Here is a 14739-nt window from a genome sequence, read left to right as displayed (position 1 = left end):
TGCAGGAGAAAAGCATTGCATGTTATTTAATCAAAGGTTAAACAGAATACAGTTCATGAAGATAAGAACTAAAGAGCTCTCACTGATTAGGGCAAGGAGAAAGGTATCTAACTTTGGGAAGTTTGTTAATCTATAAGACATCTCATTACTTAAAGACTGATTTTTATATATTAAAAGCTAAGATAATATACCCTTTTAGAGTCAGATAAGTTCACTTATACTATGTTTATTTACTAAATGGTCTCATATGGTTTTAAAGTAAAAAATAATCCTTTATGCAGCAACAGAAACATCCACAGTGAAATATTTGTATTATCTACTAAAAGAAAAACAGGGCTTAAAGCATATTTTATAGGCAAATAATATGCCCACTTAAACGGGTATAGCTGAAATTGCTTTGGTCAAAAGGGATCCAATGCTTAATATAAGTTTACAATGTCACACAAATAATAAGGGTAAAATTTCTAGAAATTTAGGCCAAGTATATGAAAGCTATTCAGTTTAATATAAAAATTAGGGGACTAAATCTCCAAATAGTTCTTCAAATAATACTTTGTGAAGGTGTAGGGTATTTATGGAGATGTTTTAGAGGAAAAAAGTGCAGCTGCTCAGTTGAGTTAGAATTGCTACACTTTTATCACTTAAGAAGAAAAATCTGCATTTCTGTAAGATCTCATTTATAGAGAGCATTATGTTGATTTTTTAAAGTTTAGGAAACATTGGCTTTATGTGATTTCTAAGGTTTTTACCATTACTAAAAATTTTATTTGAAGTGCTATGAAGAAACATAGGTAAGAACCTAGTGTTTTGGAGGAATTTTACGACTCCACAGCTAGTGGTAGTTTCTGGAGGAAGTCTAGCCTGTTTTCTCAGACAATCCTCAAGACACATGGATATGGTATATACCTGTCTTACATGCACAGTGTGTACCATCTTTTTGAAAGCATGCTGTATATATAACTATAGCCATTTGGATTGGAAATAACTACTTTCCTATAAGTCTAACTTTATAAAATAATCACATAGTTTTTAATACAATAGCACATGATCTCTCAATGTGTTTTGCATAAATAAGTTTAATATTTTAAGTTTAATGTATGGCTACATTTATAGTGTCTAAAAAGCTGAAATGGTTGTGAAATAATCTGACTATATGGAAAAGAAATAACACTAATTATTACATTTGTATCCTATATGGTCCTCATCTAATCTCACCTACATTTACCATTTACCTTTATTATTAGGTTATAAAAAAAGAAAAGGAATACCAAAAACATTTGAAAGGTTAAGATTGGCTGTGAAACAACTGACAATAAAACAGACAGAATACTCAAGTAGAAAATAGGTGGTGCTAGAAAATAGAAATATGAAAATTTTCTGATTTTATTTGATCACCTGCACTACCATTTTTAGTAATAGCTTGTTATGGGAAAAGGAGTGTAGTCAAAGATACAAATGGAAGGGGCCTAGCCCCTGAATTAATCTTTTGTAAGTACAAGAGGATGGCTTAATTTGCAAAGGATACAAATTTCATTAAGCAAAGATTTATTAGATTCTGTTTGCTTTGGCTCAATTAATAACAATAATAATTTAACATGTATAAAATAATAATTTCCTTCCCATTGAGAAAGTTATGTATTCCTTCCAGATGCCAGCCTGAGTTATTACCAGTAATATTTAGACTGAATCAAAATGGCAAAAACATTCTAAGAGAAACTCCTCCAGAAGTAAGTAAATCAGGTTATAGGGTTTTGGAGGTTTTTTTGTTTTACTCTGGGAGTTAGACATTCAAGTTTAGCTGATTTTGCTTTAAACATGCTATGACCACAGCAAGATAATCTAAAGCTTATGACAATGGAGTCAGAGTTAGTAAATATTTTTTCTATCTTACATGGGTTTTTTTGTTGTTTTAACTAAAAGTTTGTATTTATTCTTAGTTCCAAAATTTGTTCTACCAAAAACATACTTTGTTTAAATGGTTACAAATTCTAATCTTACATTTTATTTTAGCACAGTGTACTCGTTTTAGAAAATTCTGTTTTAAGGACATGTATAATTTAATTATAAATTAATTACAGAATTACAGAAGTAACAATCTTCATCACTTTTTAACTTGTTACTCTTTTTGAAGAGAAGTAAAAATGCAAATTTCCAACACATTCAGTATGATTTGGTTTATTTCTTTGACTCTACATAAAAAAAGTAATGGAAAAACTACTGTGTTAACTGATTCCAAATAAAAAAGTTGTCTAGAAGGTAAGATAGTACTTGAGCTCTTATATTATCAGATGGAGAAAAGTGCAGAGAAGAAATAAAACTAATACAAATGCTCCTAGTCATTGTATATGTCACATTTGAATTTGATGGTTTTTTAAAGAATTATACTGAATTTATGAGTATTAGCAATGTTTTAAATCTCAACAATTTTATAAATATGGGCAGTAGTTAACATTTGCTACACAAAGTGTTAACTGAGTTATTAACTATTTCTTTGAAAATAAAACAGCAGGGCAGAAGTCATAGTTAAATGGCAAAAAGAAATGGCACCTTTTAATATTTTTTCCCTTTACTAATACCATGCATGTGCAATATGAAGCGCACATTCTGGAAAAAAAAGGAATGAGCGGAAGAGAGGGTGGGAGGGGGAGAAGGAAAGCTAAAGAGAGGGAGGGAAAAAATGAGCATTTTTTTTTTGAAGTAACAAAGTAAATGTGACTTGGAAATGCCTTCTTGGTAATTATAGCATGCAGCTATTTTAACATGCTTCTAGGTATCAGAGTACTCTCTTATCAGGTGACAAGAAATGTAAAAGAAGAGCATATATTGTTAAGGTTTTTAAGGTCATGCAGACAGTGTGCACAATGCAATTAATTATTCATGTAGGCTTTTGGGTTACACATTCATGTTTGTATACATGCTATCATGTACAACTGAACACTAAGCCACAATTTAAAACTGAAAATATAAACCTAGCCAAATGATAGCTTTTTACAGCAGCTCTTCAGATCAGATTAGAGAAGTATAGTATATATCAAATGACATCAGTTTTATATTGTATGGTTTTGATCATACACAACCATATTCATACCAGACAGTGTGATTATCCTCAGAAACCAACAATGTAGCTTCTGTGTCACTAGGATAGAGGCATTCAGGAGTGATAAGATTACTTCTATCTACAGAAGACTGTGGGTTATTGTTACTAGGGTTCTGATTATCAGACAACTGTTCATTATCTTTTCCTGCAGCTTTATCCAAAGAGGCAGAAGCCTGATCAGTTACTCTGGGGACTGGCCTAGGAGGTAATCCACTTATGTTGCTAACTAATTCTGTATTCAGGGATAAAAATGGCTGAGATGGATGGGCCACAGTAAATGACTCTGTGCTGTCTTTAGCTGATATTCCAAATGCATAATTAGTCATATTAATAGTGGCGAAAGTTTGGTTTAAAAAATGTGACCTTTCTGTTCTTGAGTTTCCAGACTGGGCATATAGACACTCTGGTTTATGTGTAGCTAAATCATTTTGTGCACAAGAACCTACAGCATATGTTGGACTGTGAAGTGCACGAGAGGACCCCTGATGTAAACGGTACTCACTAGATGATGCAGTGATGTTGCTATCAGCAGTAGCTGGTGGTGAATCAACTGACATAGGCAGTCTACTGTCCTTGGTCAGAAAATCATGGATGCTTGTCCTACGAGTAGTTCCTTCGGCAGTAGAGATCACACTGCTTGCGCGAGGTAAAGTGGCATAAGGATTACTATCTTTTGATTGTCGTGACAGAGAAGTTTCTTTTACTAATTTTATCTTTCCTTGTGTGCCTAGTGTAGGTTTTCCTGGAGAACTAATGAAATAAGTATCTTCAGTCTTTTGAGGACCAGGTCTTACAAATTGTTCAGGCTTAGTTGTCCATCTATTATAGAAGTCTCCTGGAGATTTTCCACTTACTGACCTGGCCAGACCACAGCTAACTGGTTTGTTTTTTCCCAAAAAGTCAGAAGAGACAGACAAACTTTTCATTACTTCATCTAAAAGATTTTCTTGACTTGAGGACTTTATCTGTTAAAAAAAATCAAAGCAGATTAGTGAATACAGCCATGTTTTTACTTTCCTGACACATTAGACTATGATATAAAATCATTAGTATCTCTAAACACTCCTTTAAAAAGAAAAGCTCTAAAGTTTGATCACAGAAATTTAACGGTAGTGTCCTTCTAAATTAAAGTAATCATACATAAAACTAACCTGTATTGAGGTAAGCTTGTTGCTTTCTTCTAAAAACTGTTGCAGAGTAACAACTTCACTTCCAGGGGAACCAGTTTTGAACTTGTGATGTGCTCGACTCTCTAATGTTTCAGGCATTTTGTGCTGGAGCACTGGACTTGATCTGGCTTGTCTTTTCAAGTGCTGGATTGGACTGCTACCACTGCTGGACCAAGCCTCATGGTCATGAAGCAGGCTAAATTCTCCACTGCTGTGGCTTTGTGGCCTGCTTTGGGTAGTAACTGTACCTGCTTTGGGAGTAAATGATGCATTTAGAGTTTAATAATAGAAATGAGATAAAAACTATGTAAGTAATAACATTTACTGACTAGATTTTTATGAATAGCCAAACTGACTTTCAAGCTTTGTTTAGAAATGTTTAAGCCATGTTAATCTTTCATTCAGTCTACCATAGCCTGCTTCCTTATTTTGTCAAATTGACAAATATTATAAGCTTCACAAGGGCAAAGATTTGCTTTCATCACCTTACCCAGAGCCTAAACATACAAAACAAGCACTTGGTATGTTTAATGAATGAATGAATGAATAAATAAACAAATAATACATTTTTAAAAATTCAGGTTCAAATAATTATAAAACACCTCACAATTTTGAAAACATGATTATATGAATTTTAAATTATTTCAGAAATGTTAAGATCAAAACTTTTAAATGCTAAAAATGCGAATTCTCTGCCTCACTATGAAGTTTTTATTCTTTATTTGAAGGCTTCTTTGTTCACCCTAAATGAATAACCTTAAAGAAATTTTTAAATTTAAATGGTAGTTACATAAGGAAAGTCAAATGGAGACATGATGATTTACTTAGATAATTCCAGTAAAAATACAAAACCAAATATGTAGTACTTAGTTTTTACGTAATATCTGAATTATCTGATTTTTTCTGCTTTCCACTGTTGGTATGGTGGCTACATAACCTTAAAAGATCAGTTGAGGTTGCACAACTGTAGAGAATGCAATTTAGGAATTCTGGAAAAAGCACCCTATAGTTTATGCCATTCCTTAAGAATCGTGATTCATTTTGATCAATAGTGAACTATGTATATACAGTATTGAGATAGAAAAATCCACCTTTTCATAGTTTCCTAGTTACAGAGAGTAAAGTGGGCCATGAAAGATTTGGTGTAAGTTATGTAACATTTTATAGAAATATGATTTCCTTAAGTTTTCAAAACAGAAAAATACTTCTTTATATTTTTCAGACTACATTTCTGTACTGGATGTAAGAACATGACTATAAAAATGAAAACATTTTCCCTCCTTGAAATCAGATTTTTCAGAGCATTACAACACAGTCATATAGCATTAATGATAAAATTACAACTGAACAAAATCATTTTATGATACAAAAAGCAACAGAACAAATGCATTCACTATAATTTGACAATTCTGGACTGCAGAGAACAACTACTTAAACCAATCTTTATAATCCATTGAACAATTCCATAATCTGAATAGGCAGTATACCTTTAAGGAAAAAAGATATTAGTCAAGATTTCCAGACATTTACATATAAAAATATTATGTTGGAATGCTTGTTAAAAAATTAAGGGAAAGTATCTTGAAATAATTCTTTATATGAGCTATATGTATCCATTTAGCTCTTGTTACACACAAATGTCTTCTCAAGTTAAAAAAATTCCCCTTATTTGTGGATAAATTAAGCTATTAAGTATCTCTAAAAAACTTGTGTAATGTGTTCAATGTTCATGCATCAGGACAAAAAATTAAGGACAACCATTTTCATGACAAAGACAAAACAAGTAAAATGAGGACCTACATATATTTTTGAAGTAAAGATTATAATAAAAAAATTTTATCTGTGAAGATGAAACATGGAAACCACAATAACTGCTCCTGTTTTTACATTTGTATACATTGAAATACGTCTGTATTACAATGTGCTGAGTACATGATTTGGATTTCATACTTTACTCCAGAAACTTCATCAGTCTCCCACTTTTAAATCTGGCAATGGATGGAGCATATTAATAAATTCACCTACAGCATACCTTTGACCTCATGGAGTGAAGCATTATTATTGCTATTGCTAGCGGATGTTCGGCTACTGTCAAGGCTGGCTGGTCTTGAAGCTAAATGAAAAAATCAGGAGACAGTGTGATAAAACTTCCTGCTAATGCCACTAAACTCTACATTCTGATCACAGAATGCTATCAGGAAGTAATCATGCATACGTTCACAGGCTGAACATGCCCACAGAAAGTTGAATTTTAGAGATTAGAGAACACAGGCATTTCCAGATAGATACTTTGGAACAATAGTTAAGATTCAAAGAAAAGAAGATAAAGTGCATATTTAGATTTGGAAATGATTTCTAGATGGCCACCAAGACTGTTTTAGTTGAACAGGATGACATGTCCCCCACAGAAAAGTGCTAGTGATTAGGTCACTTACAAGAGATCACACAAGGTACCCTGCACATTGCAGAGATGCCACAAACAGGAGGAATATGAGCACCTGCACAGTTAATGTCCTGTATTCCTATCCATACAAGGGAAACAATTGCAGTTAACATGGCTCTATCCTATTTCTTAAAGTCCTGCTTATATATGAAATTCCTTTAACATCTTATCCACTTATTGTTAATAATTTAGTTTGGCAAGATATTCTCCAATTAGAAACTTAAAAATCACATAAATTCAACATTGCAGAAAATGTGGTTTCTTAAAGTTCATCCATCACCAAAGTATTTTTTTAACCAATGGTAAAATGTATCACTCATAACTTTAATCTTATACCAAAATAGCCACAAAATTACCTTTGTGCAGGCATACTTTATGAATGACCTTGACTAAAATAGAGAATATTTAGATGAAGCCATAACCTTAAAAGGGGCAAAAGAAAGTATTAGGCTTGAAGAAATGGCAGAGGTAGCTATATGATATAAGTTAGAGAAAACATGCTTGCTGGCAGTGCCACATTCACCAATACAATGCAAGTCTTAGCATTCCCATTCTGTACATAATAACTACTCTCTACATAAAGTTTGTATCTTACCATGAACTCTTGATCCCGTACTAGAATCATCACTAATACCTTGTGGACTTACATCTTCAGAGGATGTAGTACCTACATAAAATAGCAAAATGGATATAAAAATATTTTTAAGCAAAAAAAAAAGCCATTATAAAATTACTTATGCAGAATATGGAAATTCTTTTCAGTCATAGATAATACATCTTGATTTAACATATTTCATGGATTCAACCAGAAACTGGAACTAGGTGCAAGACAGAATAGCTCTGAGGAGAGTTGACTCAGTGAAAACACAAGAAGCAATGAGACAATCTCCCATGACCCTGCAAAGCAAAGCTAGAGCCTGGGTTGTTCTACGTGGTTCTCTGTACTAGAAGTTGGAGTGTTTTAGGCTTTTTTTAAAGCTTCTATTTCTCCTTTTCTCACTCTTTACTTGGTTTACCTTTTCCTTTGCTTGTTAGCTCTTTAGCTGTTTATTATGACAAGCCTAGGAAAGATTTCGGTTATTTGTATGATGTTTTAAATTTTTGAAATGATTCCAAATCAAATCCAGATTGTTTTGATAATTATTTCAGGTTGCTGCTATCAAAATTATACACAGGCAAATCAAATTAAAATTCCTGTTGCCAATAGTTACACCACAGTGCAAATAGCAGATGGCCTATACCTTTATTATTAAACAACTGCTTGCATCTGAAGCCTGTAGAAGAGTTGACAGTTGAAAAGTTGATGGCTGTAGTAGAGAAGGCCATAGCTCCCAATTCTTTTCTCCTTTTACCCGTTGAAATATCATCAGGAACCTCCAAATGTTCAGTACTACCTGTCCACTGTCCTCCTGCTAGGACCATGGACTGCACCAGGTCATTCATGGCTGGGATGCAAATGAAAGCAAATGAATCAGCATGGTTAATGTATATGCTCTTATTTCTATTTTGTATTATAAATGAGCTGGTTTTGTCTATGGCTTAATGCAAATGAACACCAAAAACTATAACCACAATGTCATTCTAATTATGACATGCATTTAGCTGAATGAAATGAGTAGGCCAAAACTTGATAAATTTCAATGAGTATTTTTATTCCACCTCCACCCCCTTTAAAGAGAGGAAAAGGAATTTTACTCTGTACAACTGTCATGCTTTTGTGCAGTGATGTGCAATATAATTAGAAGCCTTCATAGTGTGGTTTTATGGTGACAAAAATGGAATGAATAAAGGTAAGATGGAGAGCAGTTCTTGTACAGCATCATCATTGAAAATGATAAAGAGTCCTTGGTCAGAGCAGGTTACTGAAGAAATTATTCATTTATGAATCAAATAAGTGTACCACTCAGTAAAAACCTGAAAGAGATATCCAAAGTGACAGACTTTTAATGAATTATATAATTACCAATTCAATAGAAAAACCAGAGTATTATTATATAAAGAATGACAAACATTTTTAAGAGTTACAAGCCATTTTATTTATTTATTTATTATATTTAATTTTGTTCATTAAGGAAATAAATTCCTAATGCTAAAGGTTTTGTTTTAAGCAAATTTATTTGGGAAAAAAATATCTATGGCATATAATTAAAGTTTTTTTTCCTGCCAACTCTTAGAAAGCACTGGAAATTTATATTACGTGTATGACTAAATATATGCACTTATATGTATCTGAGCATACATATAATGCAAATTCAGTGCCAGTTTAAAAAAAATATTCTTCCAGCTCCTTTTATTAGAGGAAGACTGCACTTTGCAAAATAAGAAAATTGGCACAGTCCAGAGAAAGGTTAGTGAAAAATTAGTAATGGAAGCCAGTGTAGTCATTTGAAAGAAGCTGAACTGTCATAAAGTCTTACACATGGAACGACGGTAGCAGGCCTTCATTTTGTCTTTATCCTTCGGTCTGTTCCTCAAAAAGGGCAGTCTTTTCAGTGCAACCACTTTAATGTCAGAGCATGAGGAAAAACAGAAACAGAAAAATGAAAGAAAAAAGGGAGAAGAACAGATGGGAGTTAAATGTTGAAATTAAGGACAGAAATGAATGTCTGAGTTTCAGCTATGTATGCTATACTAAAGCTATTATTCTCTTGCTGCTGAGTGATAATGAAATATGAAATATGCCCTTTGATACTTTAAAATACTTGGAAAAACACTGAAGATAATGATAAGGAACAATATATTTTGAAAGCTTGGATTGGCTAGAGTCCTATAAATACAGGAAGTGATTAGAGTCACTATGGAAGGAAAAGTTTTCCTAGTTAAGTTGTAAAGGTTTACCTTTAAATTAGGGCTATTGGTGGCCCACAAAGCATATGTTATGAAAATATCTAAAGGCTTTTCAATCCTTTATTTTTTCTACTTTTTAAATTATAAGGCTTAATTCTGGAAAAAACATAATTTGGGAAAATACAAATTCTGTACAGGAGCATTTGAGTAAAATATATCAACCATAACTGGGGTGCCCAGGGATGATTAAAACAGTCTAAAGAAACTTTTAATATTTTCATTAAGAACTTTCATTATTAAACTCTACTGCAGAAAATAGGGAATTCTTGGTATAAACTGAATTCTGGTGTATTTTTAGCAGCACCATGGAAATACACACTCTTTTGAGCAAAATCTTTCAAAAGATAACATTAGTAATTATATTAATGTCATTTTGCAAAAGGTTGGCTGGCGGAAGAGAAAAGTATTCTGACAGTAGTAATAAATGCTAGCACTTAATATATAAGCTAATAGATAAGGAAGCACCCTAAAGCAAGCATAAATGACAGAGAAATATGCATTTATGACATTAGATATTCTGAAGGACTTTTCTGAATTAGTTTATTAAAAAAAAATCAAAGGTAACTTCTAAAAAATTTTGTGAATGAAAATTAGGGTGATACATAGGTGTCAATAGCATACAAATAAAAATGTTCACTAGAGTTGCTAACAACATTCATAAACTACATTTTATCAGATTTGAATACAAAAAGTTATAACATCTTTTGGAATTGCAATTTAGGAGCTAGGGAAACAACCTGCATAAAGTCTTAAAAGCATACTGTACACAGCCTTAGTAACTATGCTCTTTCTTGGGGCGTGCTGTCATTTTGTAAATAATTAAAGCTCTTTGACAAACTGACAAATATCATTCATCAAGGCGAATGCAATTCACATACAGCTTTTTAACTTATTTGCTATTAGGAATGGTCATGATTCATTTAAACTTTTAATCTGAACTATTTCTCCACTAGATTGGTAAACACAGCTGTTATCAATGATTAAAAAGAAATGAACTGAAAGCAAAAATGGACATTTAGCTAAAACAAAGCTGAGTGGTTGCAGCATGCACATGTCTTGTTTAGACACTTTTTCTGTTTTCAGCTGTTTTCCAAAGACTGCTTTACTGACAGACACTCTTCCATTGGACTGGATAAAAGGAGTTTTAAGTATGCCAGTGGTGGAATGTGATCCCTCTTATGCCAGTTACTTTGTAGATATACAATGTTCTTTTCCCAAACCATACTGAAATTAAGGGAATGTTAGCATTGTTGGATTTTGTGTTTCTTTTAAAACTTCTAAAACTGAACAACTGCAGGAAAGGAGAATATTACTTTCTTCTGATTCTTATTCTGGAAATGTTTCAGCAGAGAGTATGAAGGAATGACAAATTTATATTTAAAACAAACAAGATGCCCTCAAAAATGATTGTACTTTTCTTGTGTATGTTCTCATATCTGCATTGAAGTATCTTCCTTTGATCAAAAAAATTAAGTGTGTCCATTACCATCTCTTATTTAATAAGATGTTAGGTATTGTATTTCAAAAGGTGGCAGATAAAGTTGAATTACCTGGCACCTTTTTAAGGAAAACTTGATCTCTCTACAATATTCAGGTTTCATGTAGATTTGCTAACAAGACTAGCAAAAGACCCAGGTAACAATAATCTTATGTGGGGGTATAGAATTAAGCCACTTTCTTGAGACTCACACACACACACACACACACACACACACACACACACACGGGGTATAGAATTAAATCATTTTCTTGAGACTAATACAAACATATGTATGCATAACACACATTATGCATGTATGTAGACATGTACATATGTATTATATGATGGTTTTTGTCCCTTACATATGGATTTTTAGAGTGATATAGGTGCATTCTGAAACATATCCTATAATGAATGTCTAATCTCCTTTACCCTAAAAAATACTCTTCTCAGAGATAATTCCCCCAAGGCTATAGTTAATTTTGAGTGTTTTGAGAGCTGCCCATAAGGAGAGACTATCTTGGGGGGAAGTATTAGCTATAGCTGTTTTTGCCTATTTACTTCATATACTTCCTATATATAATATGTATATAATTTCACTATTATTCTATATAATATATATGTTTATAAGTATATAAATTATATAAACATACATACTACATTTATATACATATAAATACATATTTTTAATTTAGTGACTTTGGGGATAGTGTGAAAGGATGCAAAGTACCCTGTTTACATATTCTAAGACCATTGCTAGTGGTCAATTTATTGGACATCTTCAAAAGGCCTAACACTAGACGTTTTTCTCTCTTAAAATATGCTTCTTCAGGCTTTTCCTTTGCTCTTGCTGTTTAGCTAAGCAAACTAGAAAAGAAATATAAAGACTATGAATTATATGTGGTACATTATGATGTGTACTTCTGCCTTTGTAATTAAAAAAAATGAAATCACAAGTTTTTACACAAACTTCTATCACCACATCTATTTAATTTTAATTGGTCATTTACCAACAACTCAATTCTCATAACCTTCAATTAATTCTAAATCACTGAGTAACATTCTCTTCAAATTTATATCTATTTCTCTTTGCTACCCCCCAATGTAACTTTGTTCCAATTTGACATCATCAATGTATAAGAATAAAACCTCATTATAAAATGCCTTAATATCTATATAAAATGACTTCTTACAAATATTTCACACCTCATAATCACCCTATGAAGTATGACACAAAGGTAAAAAAGGCTTGCCTTGTATTATCAGAACTAGAAACTGGCAGAGGTATTCTGGCTCCTATTTCAATGTTCTTTCTATACTATTTTACCTCCCTGGCCAAATGATGGTATCTTTGTGTATAGTATATCCCTAAACACACAATATAGCAAATCATGTGGTTATGCAGTATTGCAGTATGCAATGCATTTTGTAATTACATGGCATTAAAAAGAAATGATTCATCAGACTATTATCCCAAAGGACTGTTGAAGTTATTTAAGAGGAATCTTTAGAAATGATTCTAAATCAGACTAGAAATCATACATATTTAAAGAATTTAAACACTCACTGCTGCTTTTCTTGGTCCCCAAAGTTTGGCCATCTTCTAAAGAGTTTGAACCTACTGAAGAACTGTCTTGACTATCTGGATGGGGGAGTTGAAGAAATCCTTCACTGGAGTCTGAGCAGGTAGGTGTTAATGTTAGAGATTTCTGACGTTCCCGATTAATATCTTTCTTAGACTTCATCAATTTCCTCATTTTCAGAGTAATCCAGTTGCCTCTCCTAATAGTTTAAAAAATCTTATCAGCCTAAAATTCAACATATAAATCCTTCACAAAATTAGATATCTTAACTTTTTTTGTCAAATCATGAATGAATTTGGTTAATAGTACCTTCTAGGGGGAGATGGGTCATAAAATTTGTATTGATCCATTATTTTTTCTTCTAATTTCTCCTTTTGTCTTCTTAATTCATTTAACTTATCACTATAACAACAAAAATTACATGTTAGGATGGGTATCAAAACAAAAAATCTATGCTACTTCTATTATACCATGGTGCTTCTCATTTTGGGAACAAGGGGAAGAGAAAAATTTAGTAAAGGTGAATCATGGTTCAATACTAAGACAATTAATTCACTGAGATGCCCAGGTTAAAATCCCTGATTTTACCAAATTCCTCTATTCTTAACAGAGATCCAATTTAGTCCTGTCAGTTCTCTCTCTCATATCTATCTTTGATCTCAAGTTACAACTGCTTGTGATTATTTTTCAATAGATCACTGCAACAGCCTTCTTAAAATTTACTAATCTCTATTCTCAGAAGCTCAAATTCATACTCTAGAAAAATGTTATCGGTGGTTTTAAAAAAATACAAATTCAATCATATTATTCTCCTGTTCAAATTTTTCAATGACTCCTTTATATGGCATAGAGAAACCTTTGAGAAGTGGCCCCTGAGTATTTAGCCAATATTCTGGTGTTCCTCCTTCCTCAGTTTTGCTCCAGGCAATAACAATTACTTTTAGATCTTATACCATACTATAACATACTTCGTGTTTTTACATTTTTTGCTCTCTTGGCCTTGTATACCTCCTTAGGTGAGCTCATATTGAACTTTTAAGTCTCAGATCAAGCAACCATCTTTGTAAAGTCCTCCTTGCCTCTCCCAGACTAAGGTACTCCTTTTTACTATGTTTGCTCTATTTTTATGACCTCCTACACATACTTCCATTATAGCAATGATTTGTATTGCTTCCTTTATATTACTAGTTCTTTAAGAGCAGAACCCACATGTATAAATGTTAGTACTTCTGGTTCCTAACATAATGTGTGAAGCATAAGCATTCAAAAAAGTATATATTGAAATAATAATGTCAAAAATCAAGAAAAATTAGCATTGAGTTTCTCTGCCACTGGGTATGGCAATGATGAAATCATGAATAATATTTCAGAGTGCCAAAATTATTTGGTACCTACATGTACTGCCTTTGTTCAACATGAAAAAGATCCTTGCTTTCCATATTTTGTTCCAATAGTTTTCTGTTCTGTAGCATTAATGTCTGAATTTGATCTAGCAGATGTCGATTTTCTTCTTCTAAATTTCCTTTAAGTTGGCTTAGCAACTGTTTAAAACAAACATTTATTTTTTAAAATACCAACATTTAAATTTAACATAAATCACCCAAAACTTCTGAAAAATACAGAGTACTTCACAGACTTGAGTCTTCTGCTATTTGAGCAATTAGATGGTTACACACTGACCATAACATGAGTGATTTATTTTAGAGATGACAGAGTACTGGGTTCTGTGTTCTACCCATATATTTCCTTAATTCTCATGAACACTGGGTTTTAACATATAATAAATTATCTAGTTCCAAAAGCATAGCTTTCTTCAAAACTGTTTAATTCACAGTCTGAAAATTCAATTCAAATCTATGGCCCTCTATTTAAGTAGCTATGAAAACTGGACAACTTATTTTATTTTCTTAGTTTCAATGACTTCATCTATAAAATAAGGATAATAATTCCCACCTCAACCAGGGTCAGGTGAGAATCCTGGCCACAGGAACCTTCACTTTATCTACAGTTGGTCAGGGCCCCAGGACCCCACCCAGAACAGAAGTTGCTGTGCATTTGCTGAATGAATGAATGAGGCTAATTTAAGAATCAAGGTCAGTGCAGGCACAGTCTGGGAAATT

At 32.6% G+C, this 14739-nt stretch overlaps 1 protein-coding gene and 1 long non-coding RNA gene across 10 annotated transcripts in view; one reads left to right on the top strand and one right to left on the bottom strand.

Annotated features, from left to right (window-relative positions):
* Positions 1-14739, bottom strand: part of CCDC88A (coiled-coil domain containing 88A) — a 135490-nt gene that overhangs the window by 2885 nt on the left and 117866 nt on the right. For 2 of the 9 annotated variants that reach the window (XM_057497193.1, XM_036925986.2), the window contains exons 23-31: positions 14015-14160; positions 12929-13021; positions 12604-12818; positions 9127-9210; positions 7951-8154; positions 7305-7376; positions 6299-6379; positions 4249-4517; positions 3600-4062 (exon numbers count right to left, since the gene is read on the bottom strand). In XM_057497193.1, coding sequence (XP_057353176.1) covers positions 3600-4062; positions 4249-4517; positions 6299-6379; positions 7305-7376; positions 7951-8154; positions 9127-9210; positions 12604-12818; positions 12929-13021; positions 14015-14160 — 1627 coding nt within the window. The other 7 variants (XR_008995840.1, XM_057497192.1, XM_036925985.2 and 4 more) reach the window with 7 other exon arrangements.
* Positions 3247-14739, top strand: part of LOC130682590 (uncharacterized) — a 43403-nt gene continuing 31910 nt past the window's right edge. The window contains exons 1-3 of the long non-coding RNA XR_008995841.1: positions 3247-3302; positions 12628-12722; positions 13636-13713. This is a non-coding gene — a long non-coding RNA (uncharacterized LOC130682590). The remainder of the gene's footprint in view (positions 3303-12627; positions 12723-13635; positions 13714-14739) is intronic.

Source organism: Manis pentadactyla, chromosome 2 (genome assembly GCF_030020395.1).
Source record: "Manis pentadactyla isolate mManPen7 chromosome 2, mManPen7.hap1, whole genome shotgun sequence".
NCBI classification, from domain to species: domain Eukaryota; kingdom Metazoa; phylum Chordata; class Mammalia; order Pholidota; family Manidae; genus Manis; species Manis pentadactyla.
This window is presented reverse-complemented; position numbering and strand designations above follow the sequence as displayed.